Source organism: Entelurus aequoreus, linkage group LG22, assembly GCF_033978785.1.
Source record: "Entelurus aequoreus isolate RoL-2023_Sb linkage group LG22, RoL_Eaeq_v1.1, whole genome shotgun sequence".
Taxonomy (NCBI): Eukaryota; Metazoa; Chordata; class Actinopteri; order Syngnathiformes; family Syngnathidae; genus Entelurus; species Entelurus aequoreus.
The window spans coordinates 12,204,410-12,226,575 of NC_084752.1; the positions used below are offsets into that span (position 1 = coordinate 12,204,410).

The following is a 22,166-nucleotide window of genomic DNA, read 5'->3' on the forward strand; positions in this document are numbered from 1 at the left end:
TCAATAATGCTTTGACGCTATTAAACAAAAACTTGGTGTGTAGGTTTTTCTGTCTTTTTTATTTTGGCGGGTCTGAAAATAAACTCAATATTCCGGAATCATTTTCAAAACAGATAGAAAAATGTCCATTGTAGAGGACACTGATTCTCTGAAAGTAAAAGCTGAGAGACACAGCGGATGTTGCCACTTACTACAAATACTTGTTTGTAGTAAACTATGATACCTGTATGTAGTAACCTATGAATTGAACGTTTTAGCGTTATATTTGTGTTCAATTACAGTAATTGTGTTTATATTAAACATGCCCTTGTCATTTTTAAGTTATTTATAATATCGTACCATGGCCTTAATATCGTACTGTAATATTTTGATATCATTACTTCCCTACTAAATATGCTACACTATACAATATAGGAGCTAAGCTAAAGTTATTGAGTGTAAACAAAGGCGGGCGGATCGATACAAATATCGACAATAACTGTACCAGGTAATGTATCAATATATGGTCTTGTCGTTTTTGTTATTGTTTACACACTCAGGAAATAAATCCCTGCCACAGGAGGACTTTAAGGGCAAAATAACAAATGATTTAAATCAGAGTTAATAGTAGAAAATTATTTTAATATTTATTTATAGTATTACATCGCCATACTGTTTGTCTTTTTTTAATTGTGATCAAAATAAATAATTTAATGATCTTGAAAGCTTTAAGTATCAGCATTGGTATGACCGATACTGCCCTTGTAACTTACTTGGTATTAGATCAATACCCAAATTTGGGTTATTTTCCAAAACTAATGTAAAGTATCTAAACAACAGAATCATGAGTGCTCATTACATTTTAACGGAAGTATAGATAGAAATTACAGCAGAAAGTAACCAACAAGCGTCACGTTTAGGGAAGCGGTGCTAGCAGCATAACCCCAAGGATGGACAGAACGTCAGGCGGAATACAGGTAAAATAAAAAAGTACGTGCAGCTGGGGAGTGCACGAGAGCAAACATTAGTGCAGTTAGGAAGTGTACAATTACCAAAGCAATCACTCACATTGGACAGAGAACAAAATAATGATCCAGCCCTGTCTGAAAGTGTGTCCCGGTTGCCTATCAGGGACGTGTGTGGTAGTCAGCACTTAGTGGCAGACAAGGGAAGTGAAAACACAAAATAAGACCACTGGACAGGAACTCAAACACCACAAACATGGGGAAAAAACAACACAAGTCCACAACTGATCATGGGAATGACAGCTAGTAGATTAATATTTTTGAGAAAATAATACTGCAATATGTTACTGCATAGGTCAGCAGCCAAATTAGGAGCTTCTGTAACCTGTTTTAAAATGGTTATATTATCATTTACATTCCAAATAATATATTGTTACTGCAGGAGGCTGCAACATATATCACAATGTAGATTTTATGCTATATCACCCACCCTGTCACTGCGGTGAGAAGTAGTGAACAGAAAAAGAAGAAGTGGCTAAATATTGCGTGAAGTGTACAGTATATTTCTTAGGGTGTACTGACGAAAGTATTCCAAGTGCTGCGGATACTTTTGCCAAGATCATTTAGTTTGCACATCACACGACTAAGCTATAGGTTTGGTTTCTGAACCATGATCGCATTTCACAGTAACATGCAATTTAATTTCTAAATGCCGCAGGTGTGCTGTGGCACAATAACATATCGGCACAAGCATTCCACAAGCACACGTTGTCATCATAAAGGTCACCAAAAAAAAAAAAACAAGGTGGCATTGTTGAGGCAGAGAGTCAAGCTGAAGGAAAACAAAACTTCTATAACATCTGACAAAACACAACACTGACATCACCAAGAAAGCATGTGACTTAAGGAAGCAGGAGAAATGTGAATTTTTCCTGACTTATAAACACAAATGGCTCACTAAGTCTTTCTTTGTGTCAAAGGAAATCTATTAGTGATGAAAGTTAGAGATCACTATGCTGTAGATTTGTCAAAACCTGTTCACTCTTTGTTTCTAACTAAGCCATTTTTCTTACTTTTAGGTGCAGTTATCCTCATCATCCCTCAAACTGGAATTAATTGGATACATTTATTTTTTATTTTTTTTGTACTTTCAACCTCAAGTTTCAGCTGGATAAACAAATCCAAGATTTCTGATCTTCAACTCGAAAAGAGCACTGATAATTTTTGCTTCAACGAATATTTATAAAAATAGCCTTCAATATTTCTGTGATCTAAGTTTTTATAATCATAGTTTTAACCTAAAATGTATTAACTTTTTTTTTTTTTAACGATTGTGACTTGCTGTACTGAAGTGAAAAAACTATTGAAACTAGAAACTATTGACTAACAGCAGCACAATTTCCCCAATGAAGAAACTTAAGATGGACAATTGTTTCTATTTATTATAATTTTAGTCCTCCTTGGATTAAAACCTTTTTGGAATTTCTTGTCCCTCAAATCAAACTGACATGGATACCCCTGGATTTTATTGTGTATTTTGCTTTTTCAAGTCCAACACCATCAACTGTTGGTTTTTGTCCATCGCAGACCTGGTGCAGCTCACAGGTCAGGTGCTCTAAATCAAGCGATGCCCACACGTAAGAAAACAAAGTTCCCCCAGTGGTGCATTTACAGACTGTTGTGCCGAATATGAACGTTGGACGAAAAACAAGTTCTCTTTTTTATTTGTCCTCACACAGCAACCGTAGTTGAATCAATCTCTATCCTGTCAAATACAAAAAAGTACATTTTGAAAGAACTTCAAGATTGACTTCAAAGCAAAAGCAACTCACGAAGGAAGGAAAAATGGACTAGTCAGAATAATTCATGTTTTTTTAACTCTCGTGCTTTGCGCTAACTCCCTTATTTGACTTATGTTTGAAGAAACTATACCGTTTTTTAAATATAATTTGATCTTAAATGTCTTTCAAAATTGATCAAGTCAGCTTTTTCACTGTATTTACAGAAAATTCTAATTTTCTCTTTTTGGCTTCAGTGAAGGAGGACTACATTTCCTGAAGTTTAAAGTCCTCTCTGGAAATGCATTTTCTAAGTACATCTCCTTTTTGACAGAAGCAAATACTTTAAACCTGGAACAACTTTTTTTTTTACAATGGCTCAGGATCTACATGAGGATTTTTGCAAAAGATTTCAGCTGACCCCACATAGACCGTTCCATCAATCCATCATCCTGACACCAGAATCCCACATAGAATGCCACTAGCGACGTTTGTCTCCAGAATGGCGATTCCCTCGGCATCGCAGCTAAGCTGAGGCCCGAGCGCATCACTGCGTGCACAGGAAGTGATGCCAGGTGGCAGTAATCGAAATGAAGGGCGGGGTCCATCCTCCTCTCCCCTGCCCCATGCTGTGGTCCTATCCACCAGGCCCTTGCGACCTTCACGGTACATCCCCGTATCAGCAGCTACCTTCTTCCTGGTTGGCTCAACCACCCTGTTTTTCTGTTTCACGTAAGTGTCCTACTCCTGTGGGTGAATGAAGTGAGAAAATACCATGGTAATAAACTATAGTGGTACCTTCGTTTTTGTTTATAATCTGTCCCAAAAAGGTCAGACGAAAACTGTTTCCCCCGGCCTTTATTTTTGTACTTTGATTTGCATAGGAAAAGGGGGCCGTACAAAAACCAAGGTACTATTGTTTAAGGAAACCTCGCTTTTTGATTTGTGACATAAATTGGTCAGAACCTAAACACAACTATCAAAGCACTGAGCTCTTGCTGTCAATCTGCAAGTGAAATATTGTGCCTTTTTATGTGCTTATGTTCATTTGACTTACTGCTTATGTCCTGTGTGTCTTGTGCAGTTGCCCGTGGCTCTCAGAGCGTTTCTCAGCAGCCGTACCCATTTATAATGGCGTCATCTTCCTCTTTGTCTTGGCTAACTTCTGTATGGCCACATTCATGGACCCAGGCATCTTTCCAAGAGGTAGGTGGATGTGATCATTAAATATTGCACTGTTAAAAAAGCCTTTCAATGAATCTGATTTAGAATTCTCTGAGAAAACTTCCTTACACAAAAAATACTTGTGGATGTAACCATTGTAACGGTGCCCGCACTTTTTCTGCAGGAGGGGTACTTTTCAATTGACCAAGTCAAAGGGATCTACCTCATTCATATATATAATTTATATGTATTTATTTATGAAAAAGAAATTTTTGTTAACTAGTTAATACATGTGTTTAAAGATAATACAAGCATATTTAACACATAGATTCCTTCCTTCCATTAGGACAAGCATATCAATTAGTGTATTACCTGATTCTGATGACCTGCATTGATTGGAATCAGACAGTAGTGATGATAACGTCCACATTTTCAAATGGAGGAGAAAAAAGTCCTTTCTGTCCAATACCACATGAAAGTGGTTGGTTTTTGGCATCTTATTAGTCCAGCTTCCATACTCTTAAAGGCCTACTGAAATTATTTTTTTTTATTTAAACGGGGATAGCAGATCCATTCTATGTCATACTTGATCATTTTGCGATATTGCCATATTTTTGCTGAAAGGATTTAGTAGAGAACAATGACGATAAAGATCGCAACTTTTGGTATCTGATTAAAAAAAAGCCTTGCCCCTACCGGAAGTAGCGTGACGTAGTCAGTTGAAAAGCTCCTCACATTTTCCTATTGTTTCAATGCAGCTAGAGCGACGATTACCCCATTAATTTGAGCGAAGGATGAAAGATTCGTGGATGAGGAACGTTAGAGTGAAGGACTAGAATGCAGTGCAAGACATATCTTTTTTCGCTCTGACCATAACTTAGGTACAAGCTGGCTCATTGGATTCCACACTCTCTCCTTTTTCTATTGTGGATCACGGATTTGTATTTCAAACCACCTCGGATACTATACCCTCTTGAAAATGAGAGTCGAGAACGTGAAATGGACATTCACAGTGACTTATCTCCACAACAATACATCGACGAAACACTTTAGCTACGGAGCTAACGTGATAGCATCGTGCTTAACTGCATATAGAAACAAAATAAATAAATCCCTGACTGGAAGGATAGACAGAAGATCAACAATACTATTAAACCATGGACATGTAAATACACGGTTAATGCTTTCCAGCCTGGCGAAGGTTAACAATGCTGTTGCTAACGACGCCATTGAAGCTAACTTAGCAACCAGACCTCACAGAGCTATGCTAAAAACATTAGCTATCCACCTACGCCAGCCAGCCCTCATCTGCTCATCAACACCCGTGCTCACCTGCGTTCCGGCGATCGACGGTGCGACGAAGGACTTCACCCGATCACAGATGCGGTCGGAGAGACGGAGGAAGTTAAGGTGAGTTCGGCGGCTAGCGCGTCTGCTATCCATCTCTGTCCTCCTGGCTGTGTTGCTGTAGTCCGCCGCTAATACACCGATCCCACCTACAACTTTGTTCTTTGCAGTCTTCATTGTTCATTAAACAAATTGCAAAAGATTCACCAACAAAGATGTCCAGAATACTGTGGAATTTTGAAATGAAAACAGAGCTTTTTTGTATTGTATTCAATGGGGTACCAATACTTCCGTATCAACGGTTTACGTCACACGCATACGTCATCATATCTAGACGTTTTCAACCGGAAGTGTGGCGGGAAATTTAAAATTGCACTTTATAAGTTAACCCGGCCGTATTGGCATGTGTTGCAATTTTAAGATTTCATCATTGATATATAAACTATCAGACTGTGTGGTCGGTAGTAGTGGGTTTCAGTAGGCCTTTAATTATACACTTTACAAGAAATATATTGGCGGCAAACTCCGTGGGCGCTAGCTTTCTGTGACTCTTATTTTGTTTGCAGGCAGGACGAAACAGGGCTTTTATTGTGAAGACAGGAACTGTGCGGTCGGTCTTTAGAGGTTTTACAGCAGGTACAGCGCGAGAGTCTGTTGAAATAAAAAGTGTTTCTCGCCCTCCTCTGTAATTTTTTTTGTTTATGACCTGGCAGCAGCCATACAGCGTCATCTCACAAGACCCTCGGGTGCCGTGAATGTCAATTAAGTGACGTCTTGGTGAAGATTGATGATTGCTAATTTTTAGGTCTATTTATTTTAATGCCTGGCTGCCGATCGACTGACACACCCTCCACCATCGACCGGTAGCTCGCGATCGACGTAATGGACATTCCTGGTGTAGATTTACAATCTTGTTATAATTTAAGGAAATGCAATAACAGGGTTTGTACAGTCATTAAAAACCTGAAAAAGTAATGGAATTTAAAAAAAATGCAATTTCAAGCCCAGAAGTTTTGGAAAAGTTATGAAAATATTGTTCTCTGTTTCATTAATCCAACTTTGGACGTTTCTGTAAAAATTAAGTCCTCAAACTGAGATACTGTGGCCACTAAAATGCGTGTATTCATACTACTCAGGAGAGAGACACCTTTTCACCGCTTTGTTTCCAGACAGCCAGATTACAGCGAGTACCTGTGGCGGGAATAAGTGTGCCTAAGTCTGTGCTTTTAAACTTCCATTCATCCTTTTTTCTGCCGCTTCTCCTTTTCGGGGTCACTGTGGGGGCTGGAGCCTATCCCAGCTTCACTCGGACCCTTGACCCTTACTGCCATTAATATCCCAACAAAGAGCATCTATGGTGCTGTTTGAGAAAAGACTAAACCACAATTATTCATACGTGAGGCTGTTGGATGGAGCAGAAGTTAAGATAAAATATGTTAGAACTAAAATATGAGAGGTTGTACCTAAATTTGTCTTGAGTTTTTTTGTGTGTACTTTTCGCATGTAAACTTAATTTTACTGAGGATTCAAAGAACCTAATTGTCATAGCAGAACACATAAAACGCATGAGATGGCATGAAATGTAGTACTTTACGTCCCAGATTTAGCCCAATGACTACCACAAGAATAATAGTATGTACATAATAATCTAGTATAGTACGATAATTCATTTTCGGTGGTCCCATTGAAATAAAATAATATTGTTTGGTCATGGAAATTCAGTAAAAGATTTTGGAGAAGTCATGGAAAATTACTGACAAAAAAGGCTTTTTCTATTATAACTGTAATATTTGAATGACGATAAATGAATGTGATCTGGCAGTTGCAGATGTCACCACTGCAGCGGTTTGAGGAAAGACTCTATTGCTTTTCCCAACACTTCTTTAACGGTGAACTGCCAACATGAAAATGCTAAACAGGAAGTGCTTAAAGTTTAATGGCTTTATAAAAAACACTGAGACAAAGTCTAAGTTTATTGCATGATTTTACCAGTCCTGCCTGCGTGGGAATAGATTTTCTTCCATCCGGCCCCTGAGCTGAAATTAGTTTCACACCTTTGATTCAAACGGTGTATACGATGTAACATGCCTTTTTTAAAAAGAAAAACTTTAAGATAGGAAATACTGTTATTGCTCGTATATGAAAATACTTGTAAGTTGGGGGACCGCTGTATGTCCTAGAAAATAATCCCTTCAACAGAGCGCACCAAAGACTGAAGGTTGACTTTTGTTGAATTTTTGAGCTGGTGTCTTTGTCTTTTGTGTAGCTGAGGAGGATGAGGACAAAGAGGACGACTTTCGCGCCCCTCTTTATAAAACCGTGCAGATAAGGGGGATCCAGGTCAGGATGAAATGGTGTTCAACGTGTCGCTTCTACAGGCCGCCACGCTGTTCCCACTGCTCTGTCTGTGACAATTGTGTGGAGGTGTGTGGGCTCACACTCGTACATTCAAGCACACTATTGTTCAAATGACCTCAATGACAAATCCACATATTTCTTCATATACTCCAGAAAAAGGTCAACATAAAAACTCTTAACTTTGTTCAACTCATACATAATTTGATTTAAACCATAGTTTTATTAAATTAGCATCAAACGTCCTTGGTTTATATAGCTTGCTCTGAAAGTGTGCTTTGCTTGTGCAGGACTTTGACCATCACTGTCCATGGGTCAACAACTGCATCGGCAGGAGGAACTACAGATACTTCTTCCTCTTCCTCCTTTCCCTGACGGCCCACATCATGGCCGTGTTTGGCTTTGGGCTACTCTTCCTCTTCTATCATCACCAGTACATCAGCCGCCTGCATGCGATCGTCACGTATCCTTAAAGGGAATTTCGAAATAAAATGTTTTTGTTCTGGTCCACATTAACACTTTTTTGTTAAACAAATCTGTAGCTTTTTTAATTACCTAAATATAGTCCTTAAATCTTATTCTCAGGCTGGCTGTAATGTGTGTTGCTGGCCTGTTCTTCATTCCAGTTGCTGGCCTCACTGGTTTTCACATTGTGCTTGTGGCAAGGGGCAGAACTACTAATGAGCAGGTAAGAATCATTCAGCTCATGAGAGTCCAGGGTCATTTAAAGTGAAATAGTGGTGGATGATGTAGAACAGACCAAATGGAACACAGAGAAAATATTTGTGAAGTTTTTTCTAATTCATGTCAAAGATGTGTGATGTTACATATACTCAAAGTTCGATATAGTGTGATTCCATATAACGCGACACTCTGTATAACGCGATCATGCCCTGGACTAGGGTTGTAGGTATACCGGTACTAGTATAGTACGGCGATACTAATGAATCATGTTCGGTACTATACCGCCTCTAAAAAGTACCAGTCCGCCCCCCTCCCTCCCTTCTTTTTTAACGGGCATGACAATGCGTCGTCACGTTGTGTCATTGCTGGGTTTACGAGCATAGGAGCATGTTCGGCAACGCACAATCACAGAGTACTTGCAAGCAGACAGTGTGTAGACAGAAAAGGGAAAATGGACACATTTTGGCTTAAAAACTAATGATAAAGATGAAGTTATAACACTGAAACGCCCTCAGAAAGAGGTGCTTTAAGACATGGCTAGCTAGCTAGTGGCTAAAGTCCAGCCGCAGTCTGCAGTGTTTTAGCTACTTGTAAATCACAAATCCTCGCCTCCATGGGTTAACGTGGTCAACATATATAAAATAAAAACTAAATAAAACTATATCTATCTATCTAAATAAGATAAGGCTCAGAATTGGTTTCTTAACAAAACCTTTCTACATATTAAGTGCAACATTTCTACATATAAAGTGCAACATTAAACTGCCTCAAGTTGTTCAATGGGCAAATTGTGTGTTTTTATATCACACATTTAAATGTTCTGTGTTGTTTTTTGAATAAATGGACCATGAGTTTGAATTGGTTATTCAAATTAGTACTTTTATAATGAGTGGTTAGGTCTATTTGCTGTGGAGCTCGCCCATCAGTTGGCACCAAAGTAAATTTGTTAGAATCCTTGGGCTCCCTAAATTAAGCATATTTTAGCATACCACTAGCTGGTACACGAACCAAAGTTTGAAAAACAGTGTTTCAAATCATTCCGCCTCTGAGTGGGGTGGCACCTTGGGTGGCCTGTTAGATTTGGCACGTGCTACCCCCTAGACACGCCACTGAAGAGCTTGACGATGAAGATGATTTCATTGAACCACCCCCCAAAAGTCAGTGGGGCTGTCACGGGCCTGGAAGTTGGGTTAAAGTGTCTCGGGACCCAAAATGTGGACAACGTAAATAAATATACTGCATTTATGGAACATTATTGATTCTGTAAAGTGCCAACAAAATGGACTCTTGAAAGAATGCTCAAAGTGTTTTTGCCTCATAATAAACCCAGTTTAAACTGTCATGTAATAATAACATAACTAAACTTTTTATTGAACAAACTTAAACTTGATTTCTGTTATTTTCATGACAGTGAAATGTTGATTATTTCTACTTCTATACACAACAGAAAGTATCTGAATAATGCATGTATTGTGAATAGTTTTTTTCTTCATTAAACCTGGTTTGGGGATTTTTTTGCAGTGGTAGTACCACCTTAGAAAACATTTGGCTCTCCAAGTACCACTTTAATGACCAATACTAAAATACAGTAGCATAGTAGGCCTAAGTATTTATTAAAACAAGGCAGAGTTTTTTCTAACAAGTCATTTTTTTATTTTTGGCCACTGTAACATTACACACAGTTTAAACAGTAACTGTAACACCGTGTTTGAATATAGGAAAATAAAACACTGTACTTTAATCAAGTGTTTCTTTGGCGTACCACTAGATGGAGTCAGCGTATCAATACAACAGTTCGAGAGACACTGTTTTAATTTTATTTTTTCGAAAAGAAAAGGGTAAAAAGTAAGGCTTTCTATATAACTCGAGAACAACGCGATTGGTATTTTATGGACCCCAATGACCGCCTTATATCGAACTTTGTGTGTGTGTTAAAGTGTCTTATTAGCATTCTTTTTATTGTGACAAATATTTCCCGTCAGGCTAACCATAGCAATTTTAGGGCTAAAAGCCAGTTAGTGATATATTCCTTTTTTTTTTTAATATGATCTCATTGAAAATATATAGTAAGAACAGTTAAAATGTAGTATTTCACACCCTATTAAGTATTAGAATTGGTAAATATTTTTTAAAATAAGCTTTTTGAAATGAACTAGCTTAGCTGACACACTGCCATTTTGGAAAAGCTATACCCTGGTATATTCCCGTGATTATATACAGTACAGAACAAAAGTTTGGACACACCTCCTTCAATGCGTTTTCTTTATTTTCATGACTATTTACATTGTAGATTGTCACTGAAGGCATCAAAACTCTGAATGAACACATGTGGAGTTATGTACTTAACAAAAAAAGGTGAAATAACTGAAAACATGTTTTATATTCTAGTTCCTTCAAAATAGCCACCCTTAGCTCTGATTACTCTTGGCATTCTCTCGATGAGCTTCAAGAGGTAGTCACCTGAAATGGTTTTCGCTTCACAGGTGTCATAGTTTTGATGCCTTCAGTGACTATCTACAATGTAAATAGTCATGAAAATAAAGAAAATTCATTGAAATGAGAAGGTGTGTCCAAACTTTTGGCCTGTACTGTATTTGTTTATAATTACCCCACTGTGGGATTCATAAAAGTCTATCCTATCCTGTGACAACCACTCTAAAATGTTTGTCATTTAGGGACTGCATGAATTCAAGTTCAGCACAGAGTTGTATAAGATTGTTTTTAACATTTAAAGTGTTTTTGACAATGTGCCACCATGGATTTTTATAAGTTAACATTAGATCATTGTTTTTTTTTATTTTATTTCCTGCACATGCTCTTTGTCATCTTGTGTATTGATATTTTCATAACTTCTACATTAATAGAATATCATACCTTCTACTCTCTTTGGTTTGAGTATTAGTGTCTATTTTCACAATTTTTATTTGTCTTTTCCTCAGGTCACTGGCAAGTTTAGAGGAGGAGTTAATCCTTTTACAAATGGCTGTTGGAAGAACGTCACTCGTGTTCTCTGCAGTTCGCAAGCACCCAGGTGCCCTTTTACTTTTTTCCCCAATGTTACCTCTGTTCATGATTGTCTCTTATAACCTACAATTGTAGTCATACATTGTAAAACAGTGAGGAACATTCTTCTCTTCCAAATATGTAGCTTTTTAGACTGAAAAAGTGGAAGTCAACCTCCTAAACTCTGAACTGAAACTTCCATTTTGCTAGAAAAAGACATATTTAGAATGTTTGCACTCAACAACAAAAAATGCCACACTTGTTTTGGCTCACATTTTTCATGCTGAACTCAAAGATATAAAACCTTTTTTAAGATAAGATATCATTGTTTTTTTTATTTTTTTTAAAGCCTTGGTATTAATGCCATGGTGTGTAAGATGAAGTGGCAGCAAAGTTTTGGATAAACACACTTACTGTAATTGAACACAGAAAAGGATCTCATCATAGGTATTACTACAAACAGGTATTTTTAAGTGCGGGAACATCTACTGTCTCAACTTTTACTTTCAGAGGAGCAGTGTCCTCTACAGTGGACATTTTTTATACCGTATTTTTCGGACTATAATCCTTTCATTTCCCTCAAAAATCGACCGGTGCGCCTAATGTACGGAATAATTCTAGTTGTGCTTACCGACCTTGAAGCAATTTTATTTGGTACATGGTAGAATAAGTGTCACCGGTAGATGGTAGTCACACATAAGAGATACGTGACTGCAATATGACGCCAGTAAAACACCAAAACTTTAAATGTTCCATTGAAAATAAAGAACATTACACACGGCACTCAAAAATCTGTTAAAATATTTTACTATGACTTTGAAGCCGCACTGCTTGATGGATTGTCGGCCCGTTACCGCTACCGTAGTCAGAGATGTTATTATGTTGTGTGTATAAGGACCGCAAAATGGCACCCATTAGCAGACATATTATCTGGCGTTTTGTTTTACAATATTATGCAAAACTAACTTTTCTTACCTTGTGGTACCTGCTGATCTGTATTTGGGATCTGCATAAGTCCTGAAAATTTGCACACTGTAGTCCGTGCGATGCCATAGTCGATAAGCTTCTTTTTCTCTATCTTCTTGTTATGGGACATTCAGCCTCCGCTGTTGCCATTTCTAATATAAAGTAGCGTAAAGTTCTAACTTATATCTCGCTATGGAAGCACTAAAAACTACCAGTGTATTGAGTTTACATAATTCACCCAAGGAACTTTAGTTATTAGAGAGTTCCGGTCGGACGGTTTTTCACGGGACACATTTCCGGCGTTGTTGTTGCACTAGTGAGCCACGGATGAGGAGATGCTGCTCCGTTATTGATTGAAGTAAAGTCTGAATGTCATTAAAACAGTTAGCGCCATCTTTTGACGCTTCTTCCACTCGCGTCCTTGCACGCTACACCGCTACAACAAAGATGACGGGGAGAAGAAGCTGTCGAAGGTGAGCCAAGTAAATAAGACCGCCCACAAAACGGCGCATCCTGAAGCGACTGTCAGAAAGCGGCTTGAAGATGATCTATAAAACATAATCTATGCAACATTTTGACCAAAGAACCACCATCACATGTTATGTAGACTACAAGGAAGTGTTTTACATTTAGAAAAAAATCATAATATGACCCCTTTAATGCGCCTTATAATTTGGTGCGCCTTTTGTATGAAAAAAGACCTGAATAGGCCCACTCATCGGCAGTGCATCTTTTAATCCGGTGCGCCCTATGTTCCAGAAAATACAGTATCTGATTGGAAAATGCAGTTTCTCAGAAATGTTAACTCACAATCTAACTTTTAATAATGTAAATACTTTACAAATTGCCGTTTAGCTTCGCTGGCTTTATCTTTTACAGGTTATGGTAGCTTATCAAGTAGCTTCAGTGTGCACGGTGCGCCTTGACCAAGTCTGTTTTGGCTTCAAACCTTAACCCTCGAGACGAACGTGGCGCGTTTTATTACTCCGCCAGATAGGTTATGTTTTCGCCAGTGTGTGTCTGTCTGTTTGTTAGCAACATAACTCAAAAAATTATGAACGGATTGAAAAAGAAAAAGAAAAATTCTCATCTATTACGAAGTGCAACACACTTCACTTCCTGCTTTCTCTTTATTTCCCGATTGCGGCGCTCCACGCCCCCACATTGAAGTTCCGCTCTGTGCAGAGGATTCTGGGAGATGTAGTTTATTTACAGACCTGCCAACCCAACAGGCACAAGATATTGATACGTTGATTACACATACATGTCCTTTCAAACTGACTTTGAATCAACATTGCAAAATAGTTGTATTTGTAACTTGAGACAATGTTGATGTCTAACGTTGAATCCACGTTGTTGGTTGGGAAATTTCATTGGTCAAATCATCGCCACAACCTGACATTGATTAAACGTTGTTAAAACGTCTACAACGTTGTATTTATGTTGTAGAATATTGGTTGGGAAATGACCAAAATTCAATGATCAAATCAACGTCAGAACCCAGCATTGATTAAATGTTGTCAAAAAGCATGTTTGAATGTTATGTTTCAGTTGCTCAACGTCAGAACCTAATTCAACACGTTTCTCAACGTTGTTTTGATGTTTTGTGCCTGCTGGTAAAGCAAAAGTGCCAGAAAAAAAGTGCACGCACCAAGTTTTCGTTTGATAATGATAATCATTGTGAAGATTTTAAAACCGCAATACTGCGGTATCTGCAATACTGTTGCAACCCCAATTTATTTCCAGCACAACAGGTTAGGGTTTAGGAGGGTTCATGCTTTTTTTTGTGAACTACAATTTGGTCAACTAATGACAATCTCTTGTATCCTGTGCAGATATTTGACCAGAAAGAAGTGTGTGCCGAGAGTGTGTGTCCAGCCTCCATTTCTTCAGCCACAGCTCTCTGACACTCAGCTCACAGCTAAGATCCTGGACAATGGCCTTAGAGGAAATCTTCATCGGGTGAGATAAGTTCATTGAAGTTGAACTGTCATGCAGTTTAGTTGCTTATTATTGTCTGCTGGTACGCTTCCTGTTTTGCCACTAATCTGCGCCGGCTAATAGAATTATGAGAGTTTGAAACATGCATTAATCCCTTCAAATCTTTAATGAAAATAATTTTAGAAATGAATAAAATATTTTTCCATATTTTAGCTGCACCAGACTATAAGCCATAGATATATATCTTGTGTAATGTGTTGTTTACACAGAAAGAAAATAATTTTACAAATGAATAAAATATTTTTCCATATTTTAGCTGCACCAGACTATAAGCCATAGATATATATCTTGTGTAATGTGTTATTTACACAGAAAGATTTTATAAATGTTTATTTACATACCTTAATTGTTTCCAAACTGTGCTTGTAATACGGCAGTAAAAGGGCTGTTCAAACAAAACGGAAGTTATCGTCATGTTCCCACTAGCCAGCTCTGCAATCAGCTAAACAGACTAAATAACGCCACGGTGATGTTTTGGTGAATTTACGAAACTGAAACAACACAAAAAGAATGTCATTGTAAGTTAATAATACTAACAAAGACACTCGTAGGCGTGTTAGCATATTCGCTAATGCTAACGAGGCGTGCTTGATGACATTACGATAGCATGTACAAATATGCATTAAAAACACTCTTACAGACAACACATATGGGACAGAGTAGTAAGTAAGAATTGTTTAAGTTATATTGAAAAACTTACAAATGGTGCTTGTAGTGATGAATGACGAATCCATACAAGTAGAGACGCTATGAATAGCTAGAAGACCAAAGTACAAATACTTGTGGTTGAAAGTACTAGTCTAAACAAAAGGGCAATGCAGCACCTGCAGTGAGCAAACTTGTCCAAAAGATGGTGCCATAGCAATAACACATATTCAGTGTATTTGCTGGTTTGTTTTTTTAGCATTTTGCATTATGGCTGTCAGTGAAGAAAAATCCATACATTTGCCGCATCGTTTTATAAGATGCAGGGTTCAAAGCGCAGGAAAAAAGTGGCCAATTTATAGTTTTATAGTACATCAGATCAACATTTATTTTGATTGCCCTAGTACTCAACCATATTTTTAATGATGTACAGCAAAGGATGCTAGTCGCCTGTGTATGTGCATTTCACTTAGTGGTGTACATTTATTTATACGCGGACCAACATGCGTGCCTTTTGACAACATTTAATTTTTATTCCTCACACACAAAACTTGGGCTCTTTTTCTGCAACAGTGTTTTTCTGAGCAATAGATGACAGCACTGCCACCTAAGAATGGGCACCCAAACACGGTTTCATAATAGAACCTGGTGCTAAATTAAACAGTAGTAACCACACTGGTAAAAAAAAGTAGGTCAACTTTATTGCCTAACCAAATATGCCGAAACAACATCCTCATAACACTGATAGTTAGCAAGTAGCCGCAACAACGGCACTTCCTTATTATGCACCAATGACAGTTACGGCGAGTGGAATTTAACCACAGGGATTCTGAGTTTTGGCAAAAAAGTTGTTTTCCGCATGTTCTCGATGTTCTGTATTACTGCAATATTTATGACGATTGGTTGTGAATTTTTAAATGTTTTGTTTTGAATGTTTTCCCTAGTTGTTTAGTTTAAATAAATGAAGTGGGGCGGTATAGCTCGGTTGGTAGAGTGGCCGTGCCCGCAACTTGAGGGTTGCAGGTTTGATCCCCGCTTCCGCCATCCTAGTCACTGCCGTTGTGTCCTTGGGCAAGACACTTTACCCACCTGCTTCCAGTGCCACCCACACTGGTTTAAATGTAACTTAGATACTGGGTTTCACTATGTAAAAGCGCTTTGAGTCACTAGAGAAAAGCGCTGTATAAATATAATTTACTTCACAAGTGTTTCAGTTACTCGTCTGTGTCACATTTTTTTAATTACTAGTTTTCCATGTTTTAAGTACTGGTTCAGGCACTGTTGAATCACTGGTACTGTTTTCATTGTACTGATTTTGTGCTAGTATCTGTTAAAATGTAAACAATTGAAACAAACCCTTCCCTACATGCACCAGTGCACCTCAGCTGTAACTGTGGAGGAGTCATCACAATACATTTAGTTAAGACGTAAACGCCACACTGAATAACATGCTATGTGCTAACAACCACATTTGAAACCCAAAAACATTGCTTCCCACAATACCTCCCCATGTTTGTCTCCTCTTTGTGTCTAATTTCCACCCAACTTGGTTGTTAATGAGCATGTTGTTGTTGTGATGCGTGTCATTGTTTCCAGTCCAAGTCCAGTCTGGATATGCAAGAAAGTCAGTCATGTGACGCTGAGCCGCCACCTCCCAAACCAGAGCTTCACTACCTTGGCATCACCAGGCGAAACACGCACGGTAATGATGTCAGCGTTGTTGTTGCACACACTGAATTTGTATCATATTCCTATGGCAGTATATATAACTTGTACACAAACAGTATGAGTCCTTTGATGCCTTGCATCAGGGCACCATGGCAGTGTCGCTGCCCTAAACAAATTGTTTATGATTTGCACTGAAATCTTTTTTCATAATTTCTCTCCAGATTACAATCTAGTAAACAAAGTACCTCCCACCCCCACGATGTATAAATACAGACCCTCCTACAGCCCTGGAAAGAACCACACCCCCCTCACCCACGCGTATGCAAACCAGGTAATGCACACTTGGCCTTTGATTGATTTGATTGAGATTTTTATTAGTAGATTGCACAGTACAGTACATATTCCGTACAATTGACCACTAAATGGTAACACCCAAATAAGTTGTTCAACTTGTTTAAGTCGGGGTCCACGTTAATCAATTCATGGTACAAATATATACTATCAGCATAATACAGTCATCACACAAGTTAATCATCAGAATATATACATTGAATTATTTACAGTCCGGGGGGTTAGGGTGGTTAGGGTGGGTTGCTATCAGCACTTCAGTCATCAACAATTATATCATCTGAGAAATGGACCTTGTAACAGTGTAGGTCTCACTTTGTAGGAAATGTACAGCGGCCAGTATCTAAATAGCATTTTTGCTATTGTGACAAATATGTCGCATCAGGTTTTCTGTAGCAATTTTGAGGTTAAAAGCTAGTTAGCTATATTTTCCTAGTTTGTTTTAAAGGGGATCTATGATGAATTTAATCTACATTTAAAACACTTCCTATGTAATGTATATTGGATAGGCTTTGGTGTGAATGTTGCGTACATTTTGCTCCACGGCCAATTTTATGACCTTTTTTTCTTCAAGATTTTTGATTGTGGAGGCATTTCCAGATTGCAAATGAAACCACACACCCCCCATTTCCAAAAGCATCATAATTTATCTTTTAGAAATGTAGACTATTTAAATATCTTGAAGTCGTCTCCGCTATTTATTTTCCAGACACGGTCAAAAATACACCTAATAAACATTATATAGATTCAACTGGTCACAACATTATGTACACCTCTGATCGATTCAGACTCTGCAAAAAAAAAAGCTGCTTTTAGCAGCATTTATGTTACTGCATGTTAGGGACAAGCGGTAGAAAATGGATGGATGGATGTTGCACGTCTGGGTTATTATGCACATGCCAAGATGAGATGAAAACAATATGTTAGGCTACCTTATTTGTGTTTTCTCATAGTCTAAAGCAGAGAGAGAGTGACTTTGTGTCTAAATAAGTTCGTCCATCTAGTGCTGGGCGATATGACCAAAAAAAAATCACAATACATTTTTTCATATCATCTGATCTTGATTGATATCACAATTTTTTTTTTTTTAAATTAAAGCGGATTGTCTCGTGCAGGATTATACAGAGTACCGCATCCTTACTGTTTACTACTGCAGTATCTTGTAACAAACATTTCCATCATGTTTGATTGAGGTAATGTTTGCTAACAGCTGACAACTGTCATTTTCTTCGTATTTATGATTGTGTTTACTAGAGGTGAAACAGTAAAGGTAACCAACACTACGGTCTGTACGTCAGTTTTAGAGCCACGGTTTTGCTCATTTTCGGTACGTTTCGTGGGGGCAAAGAACAACTTTTTTAGTTTTTTTGCTTGTCATCACAAACATTCTGCAGTAAACAGTATAATTAGTGTAGTGAATACTATAAGACTTTTATTTCAAGTTAACATTTTCTAAACAACACTTTCAAATGACAAATTATTGTTTGTATTTTTTAATTGCTTGTATACATCAGTGCTTTTCACCTGTGCTTTGGCAAACAGTGACCCAGATTATGGAATTGTTTTTAAAACCCAAATACTGTAGTTTATATTAAATTAAAATACATAAGAGTGTAATTTAAATTCAGGTAATGTAAAATAATGTGTACCAACATATAAGAAAAGTTTAATGATTATGTCATGTTTTTTATCCACAAACAAATAAAAAGAACACAAAGTGTCTCTTTGCAGAGTTTTTTTTATACCGGTATACTGGTACTATTGTGCTTCTTACTCCAACAGCAGGGACACGTGTTTGTTTATTTTTTAGCACGTTATATCAGAGGAGTGGAATCTTTGCAGACACATAAACAAAAAGTCTGATTACAAAATACTTGGATATAAAAATGCCTTTGCTGGTTAAATTAGTGGGTGTGTTAACTGTCCCAGTGGGGACCAATACAGTCACATAGACGCATTTGGGTCAGGATTACTGGTGATCTGCAGCAGATAGTGAAACTAAAGTCCTGCTCCTTTTGAATGTTGTTTCAACTTCCATGCTAGTGTTAGTCACATTTCTTTATTTTTTTCATCTGGGCTGCACTTCCAGCTGTGTAAGTGGACGAGGCACTACAAGATTGAACATTAATTACGTCGTGAGGAGACTGACTTTCGCGACATTGTAACGAGATGGTCGCGCACACGGACACACTTTCACACAAACGTACACAAACACACACATTTACAGACACACACAGGATCACGATCAATAAAGGATTATACCAAGCACCGTTGGTTCTCTATTGTTTACTACTGCGGTAACTTCTAGCATACATTTTCGCCATGTTTGATCGGAAAAATATGCTGATCACTGTGATCAGACTCCAATTAATCGCGATCAACGATTGCCCAGCCCTACGTCCACTTCGCTGTTACGTCACCAGACCGCAAAACCCAGCAAACATGCATCCAAAACTGATGCAAGCTAACAGAACGCATGAACCTTATGATTTGATGTTTTGGCATTTTTATACACAATTATCCAACATTGTAACATTTCTAAGTCAGAAAATATGAAATTCATAATAGTTCCCTTTTTAAATGAATTATTCGAAGAAATATATTAAGAACATAGTTAACTTGGAATATTTGACAATTAATTGAAGCTGTAGAATTGTTAAATGGCTTGAAAACGAGCTTTTATTTAAAACAAGAAAACAATACAAAAGCTACAGTCGTGGTCAAAAGTTTACATACCAGACATAAAGAACATAATGTCATGGCTGTCTTGAGTTTCCAATAATTTCTACAACTCTTATTTTTTTGTGATAGAGTGATTGGAGCACAGACTTGTTGGTCACAAAAAACATTCATGAAGTTTGGTTCTTTTATGAATTTATTATGGTCTACTGAAAATGTGACCAAATCTGCTGGGTCAAAAGTATACATACAGTAATGTTAATATTTGGTTACATGTCCCTTGGCAAGTTTCACTGCAATAAGGCGCTTTTGGTAGCCATCCACAAGCTTCTGGCGAGCTTCTGGTTGAATTTTTGACCACTCCTTTTGACAAAATTGGTGCAGTACAGCTAAATTTGTTGGTTTTCTGACATGGACTTGTTTCTTCAGCATTGTCTACACGTTTAAGTCAGGACTTTGGGAAGGCCATTCTAAAACCTTAATTAATCCTAGCCTGATTTAGCCATTCCTTTACCACTTTTGACGTATGTTTGGGGTCATTATCCTGTTGGAACACCCAACTGCGCCCAAGACTCAACCTCCGGGCTGATGATTTTGGAGGTAATCCTCCTTTTTTACTGTCCCATTTACCCTCTGTAAAGCACCAGTTCCATTGGCAGCAAAACAGGCCCAGAGCATAATACTACCACCACCATGCTTGACGGTAGGAGTGGTGTTCCTGGGATTAAAGGCCTCACCTTTTCTCCTCCAAACATATTGCTGGGTATTGTGGCCAAACAGCTCATTTTTTGGTTAATCTGACCACAGAACTTTCCTCCAGAAGGTCTTATCTTTGTCCATGTGATGTCAGATGAAACAAAAATTGAGCTGTTTGGCCACAATGCCCAGCAATGAACTTCATGAATGTTTTTTGTGACCAACAAGTATGTGCTCCAATCACTCTATCACAAAAAAATAAGAGTTGTAGAAATGATTGGAAACTCAAGACAGCCATGACATTATGTTCTTTACAAGTGTATGTAAACTTTTGACCACGACTGTTTCTTACGTGACACACTGCCATTTTGGGGAAGTTATATCTTTGTATGGTCACATGACCACCACTCCAAAATAGGTCATTTAGCGACTTCATGAGTTTATAAGTCAAGCACAAATCTGTATTAACACATTTGAAGTGTTCTTGAAAAGTTAGCATTCTTAAGCTCTAAAGCGTTACGTTTCAGTTAAAAAGTGTTGTGAAAATAATAAAAGGTGTTTTTTTCTCTTCCTTGGTGGTCCAGTTGAGTCAAAGAGAGCGAGCCAACAGCAGTCGGGACTCTTCCTCCTCCACTTCCTCCCTGGTTCAGGCCAGCCAGCAGCCTGGGTTCCGCTCCCAGCCGAGTCTGGACAGCAGGGACAGCTCGTCTGTCAGAGGAGGCGCTGACAGCGAGAGAAAAGACGGCGTCGAGGGAGGCGCTCCCGCCTACTCTCTGGCCGGCCGCTCCTACCCTTCATTTCCCGACCCTGCCGTCCTATCAGGAGTGGTCTCCCAGTCCTCCTGCTCCATGCACACCTCAGCCGGTGCTGCCCACATCTCTGAATCCAACACTACCTCCAGCAGCTTCAAGAGCTTAGCCAATCACACGCCTCCCCCTCATCACCCCGCACCTAACGGCAGCCTGTCATGTGACAGCTTAATGGCCGCGGGGGAGGTTTGTCCGGCGGGAGGCGGCGGCTACGTGTCGTCCTTCGTGTCTTCACACCGCAGAGATGTGGACGTGCATTCTCAGTCTCCTCAACGCCATCACGCCCTCCTCCATCGCTCCACCTCCTCCACCTGCTACTCCCCTGAGAGGGAGCGTCATATGGCGGACCCTCACAGAAATGTTCACCCACTTCCTGTCTGTCAAGCGTCTGTCCCTCCTCCTGTGCCACATCCTCCTCACCACCACCATCACCACCATCATCATCATCACCATTCCTCATCTCGCTACATGGCGCCTCACCTGCCCCACCACGCCTTCCCACACCGCACTCGCTCCACAGACACCCCCCCATCATCATCTTCCACAAATTACCCCTCCCTCTCATCACACCCGCCGCCTCTCGGCAAGTCCCTGTCTTACTCGAGCGCCGCCGCCGCCGAAATGCAGTACCGGCTAATCCGAAAGGCTTCATCGGCAGCTGGGGCAAATGCGGCCGGACCAGCGGGAGGAAGCGGAGGGACGATGGGGGGGGCATCAGCACCAAAGTGAGTAGAAGATTACGTCATGTCAGCACTTTAAACTGATGATATTGACCTCTCCTCTTCTTCTTCTTTTTCTTCTTCTTCTTATTCTTCCTTGCCATGGCAGATTCCCTGTGAGTTCCTTCTTCTATTCCCTTTGCTTGTTTTCTTCCTGAAAAGTCTGAAAATTGTGATCGTCCCTCGCCACATTGCGCTTCAAATATTGCGGCTTTACCACATGGCTGATCTCTAAAATGATTTTTAAAGCATATTCTACAACATGTTCTGCCATAAATGACCGTATTTTGGGTACAGGTATTTAAGCCGCAACCACCAAATTTTAGAAGACAAAAATATTTTTACATAAAGACGCAGATA

General features: G+C 38.9%; 1 protein-coding gene across 1 annotated transcript in view; it reads left to right on the forward strand.

Moving 5' to 3' along the window:
- LOC133639231 (palmitoyltransferase ZDHHC5-A-like) overlaps positions 1–22,166 on the forward strand; it is a 33,329-nt gene that overhangs the window by 6,286 nt on the left and 4,877 nt on the right. Inside the window, exons 2-11 of the mRNA XM_062032403.1 lie at positions 2,024–3,454; positions 3,807–3,928; positions 7,500–7,657; positions 7,879–8,051; positions 8,174–8,276; positions 11,212–11,303; positions 14,077–14,203; positions 16,484–16,589; positions 16,777–16,886; positions 20,863–21,812. Of these exons, the coding sequence (XP_061888387.1) occupies positions 3,291–3,454; positions 3,807–3,928; positions 7,500–7,657; positions 7,879–8,051; positions 8,174–8,276; positions 11,212–11,303; positions 14,077–14,203; positions 16,484–16,589; positions 16,777–16,886; positions 20,863–21,812 (2,105 nt within the window). The 5' untranslated portion in view covers positions 2,024–3,290. The remainder of the gene's footprint in view (positions 1–2,023; positions 3,455–3,806; positions 3,929–7,499; positions 7,658–7,878; positions 8,052–8,173; positions 8,277–11,211; positions 11,304–14,076; positions 14,204–16,483; positions 16,590–16,776; positions 16,887–20,862; positions 21,813–22,166) is intronic.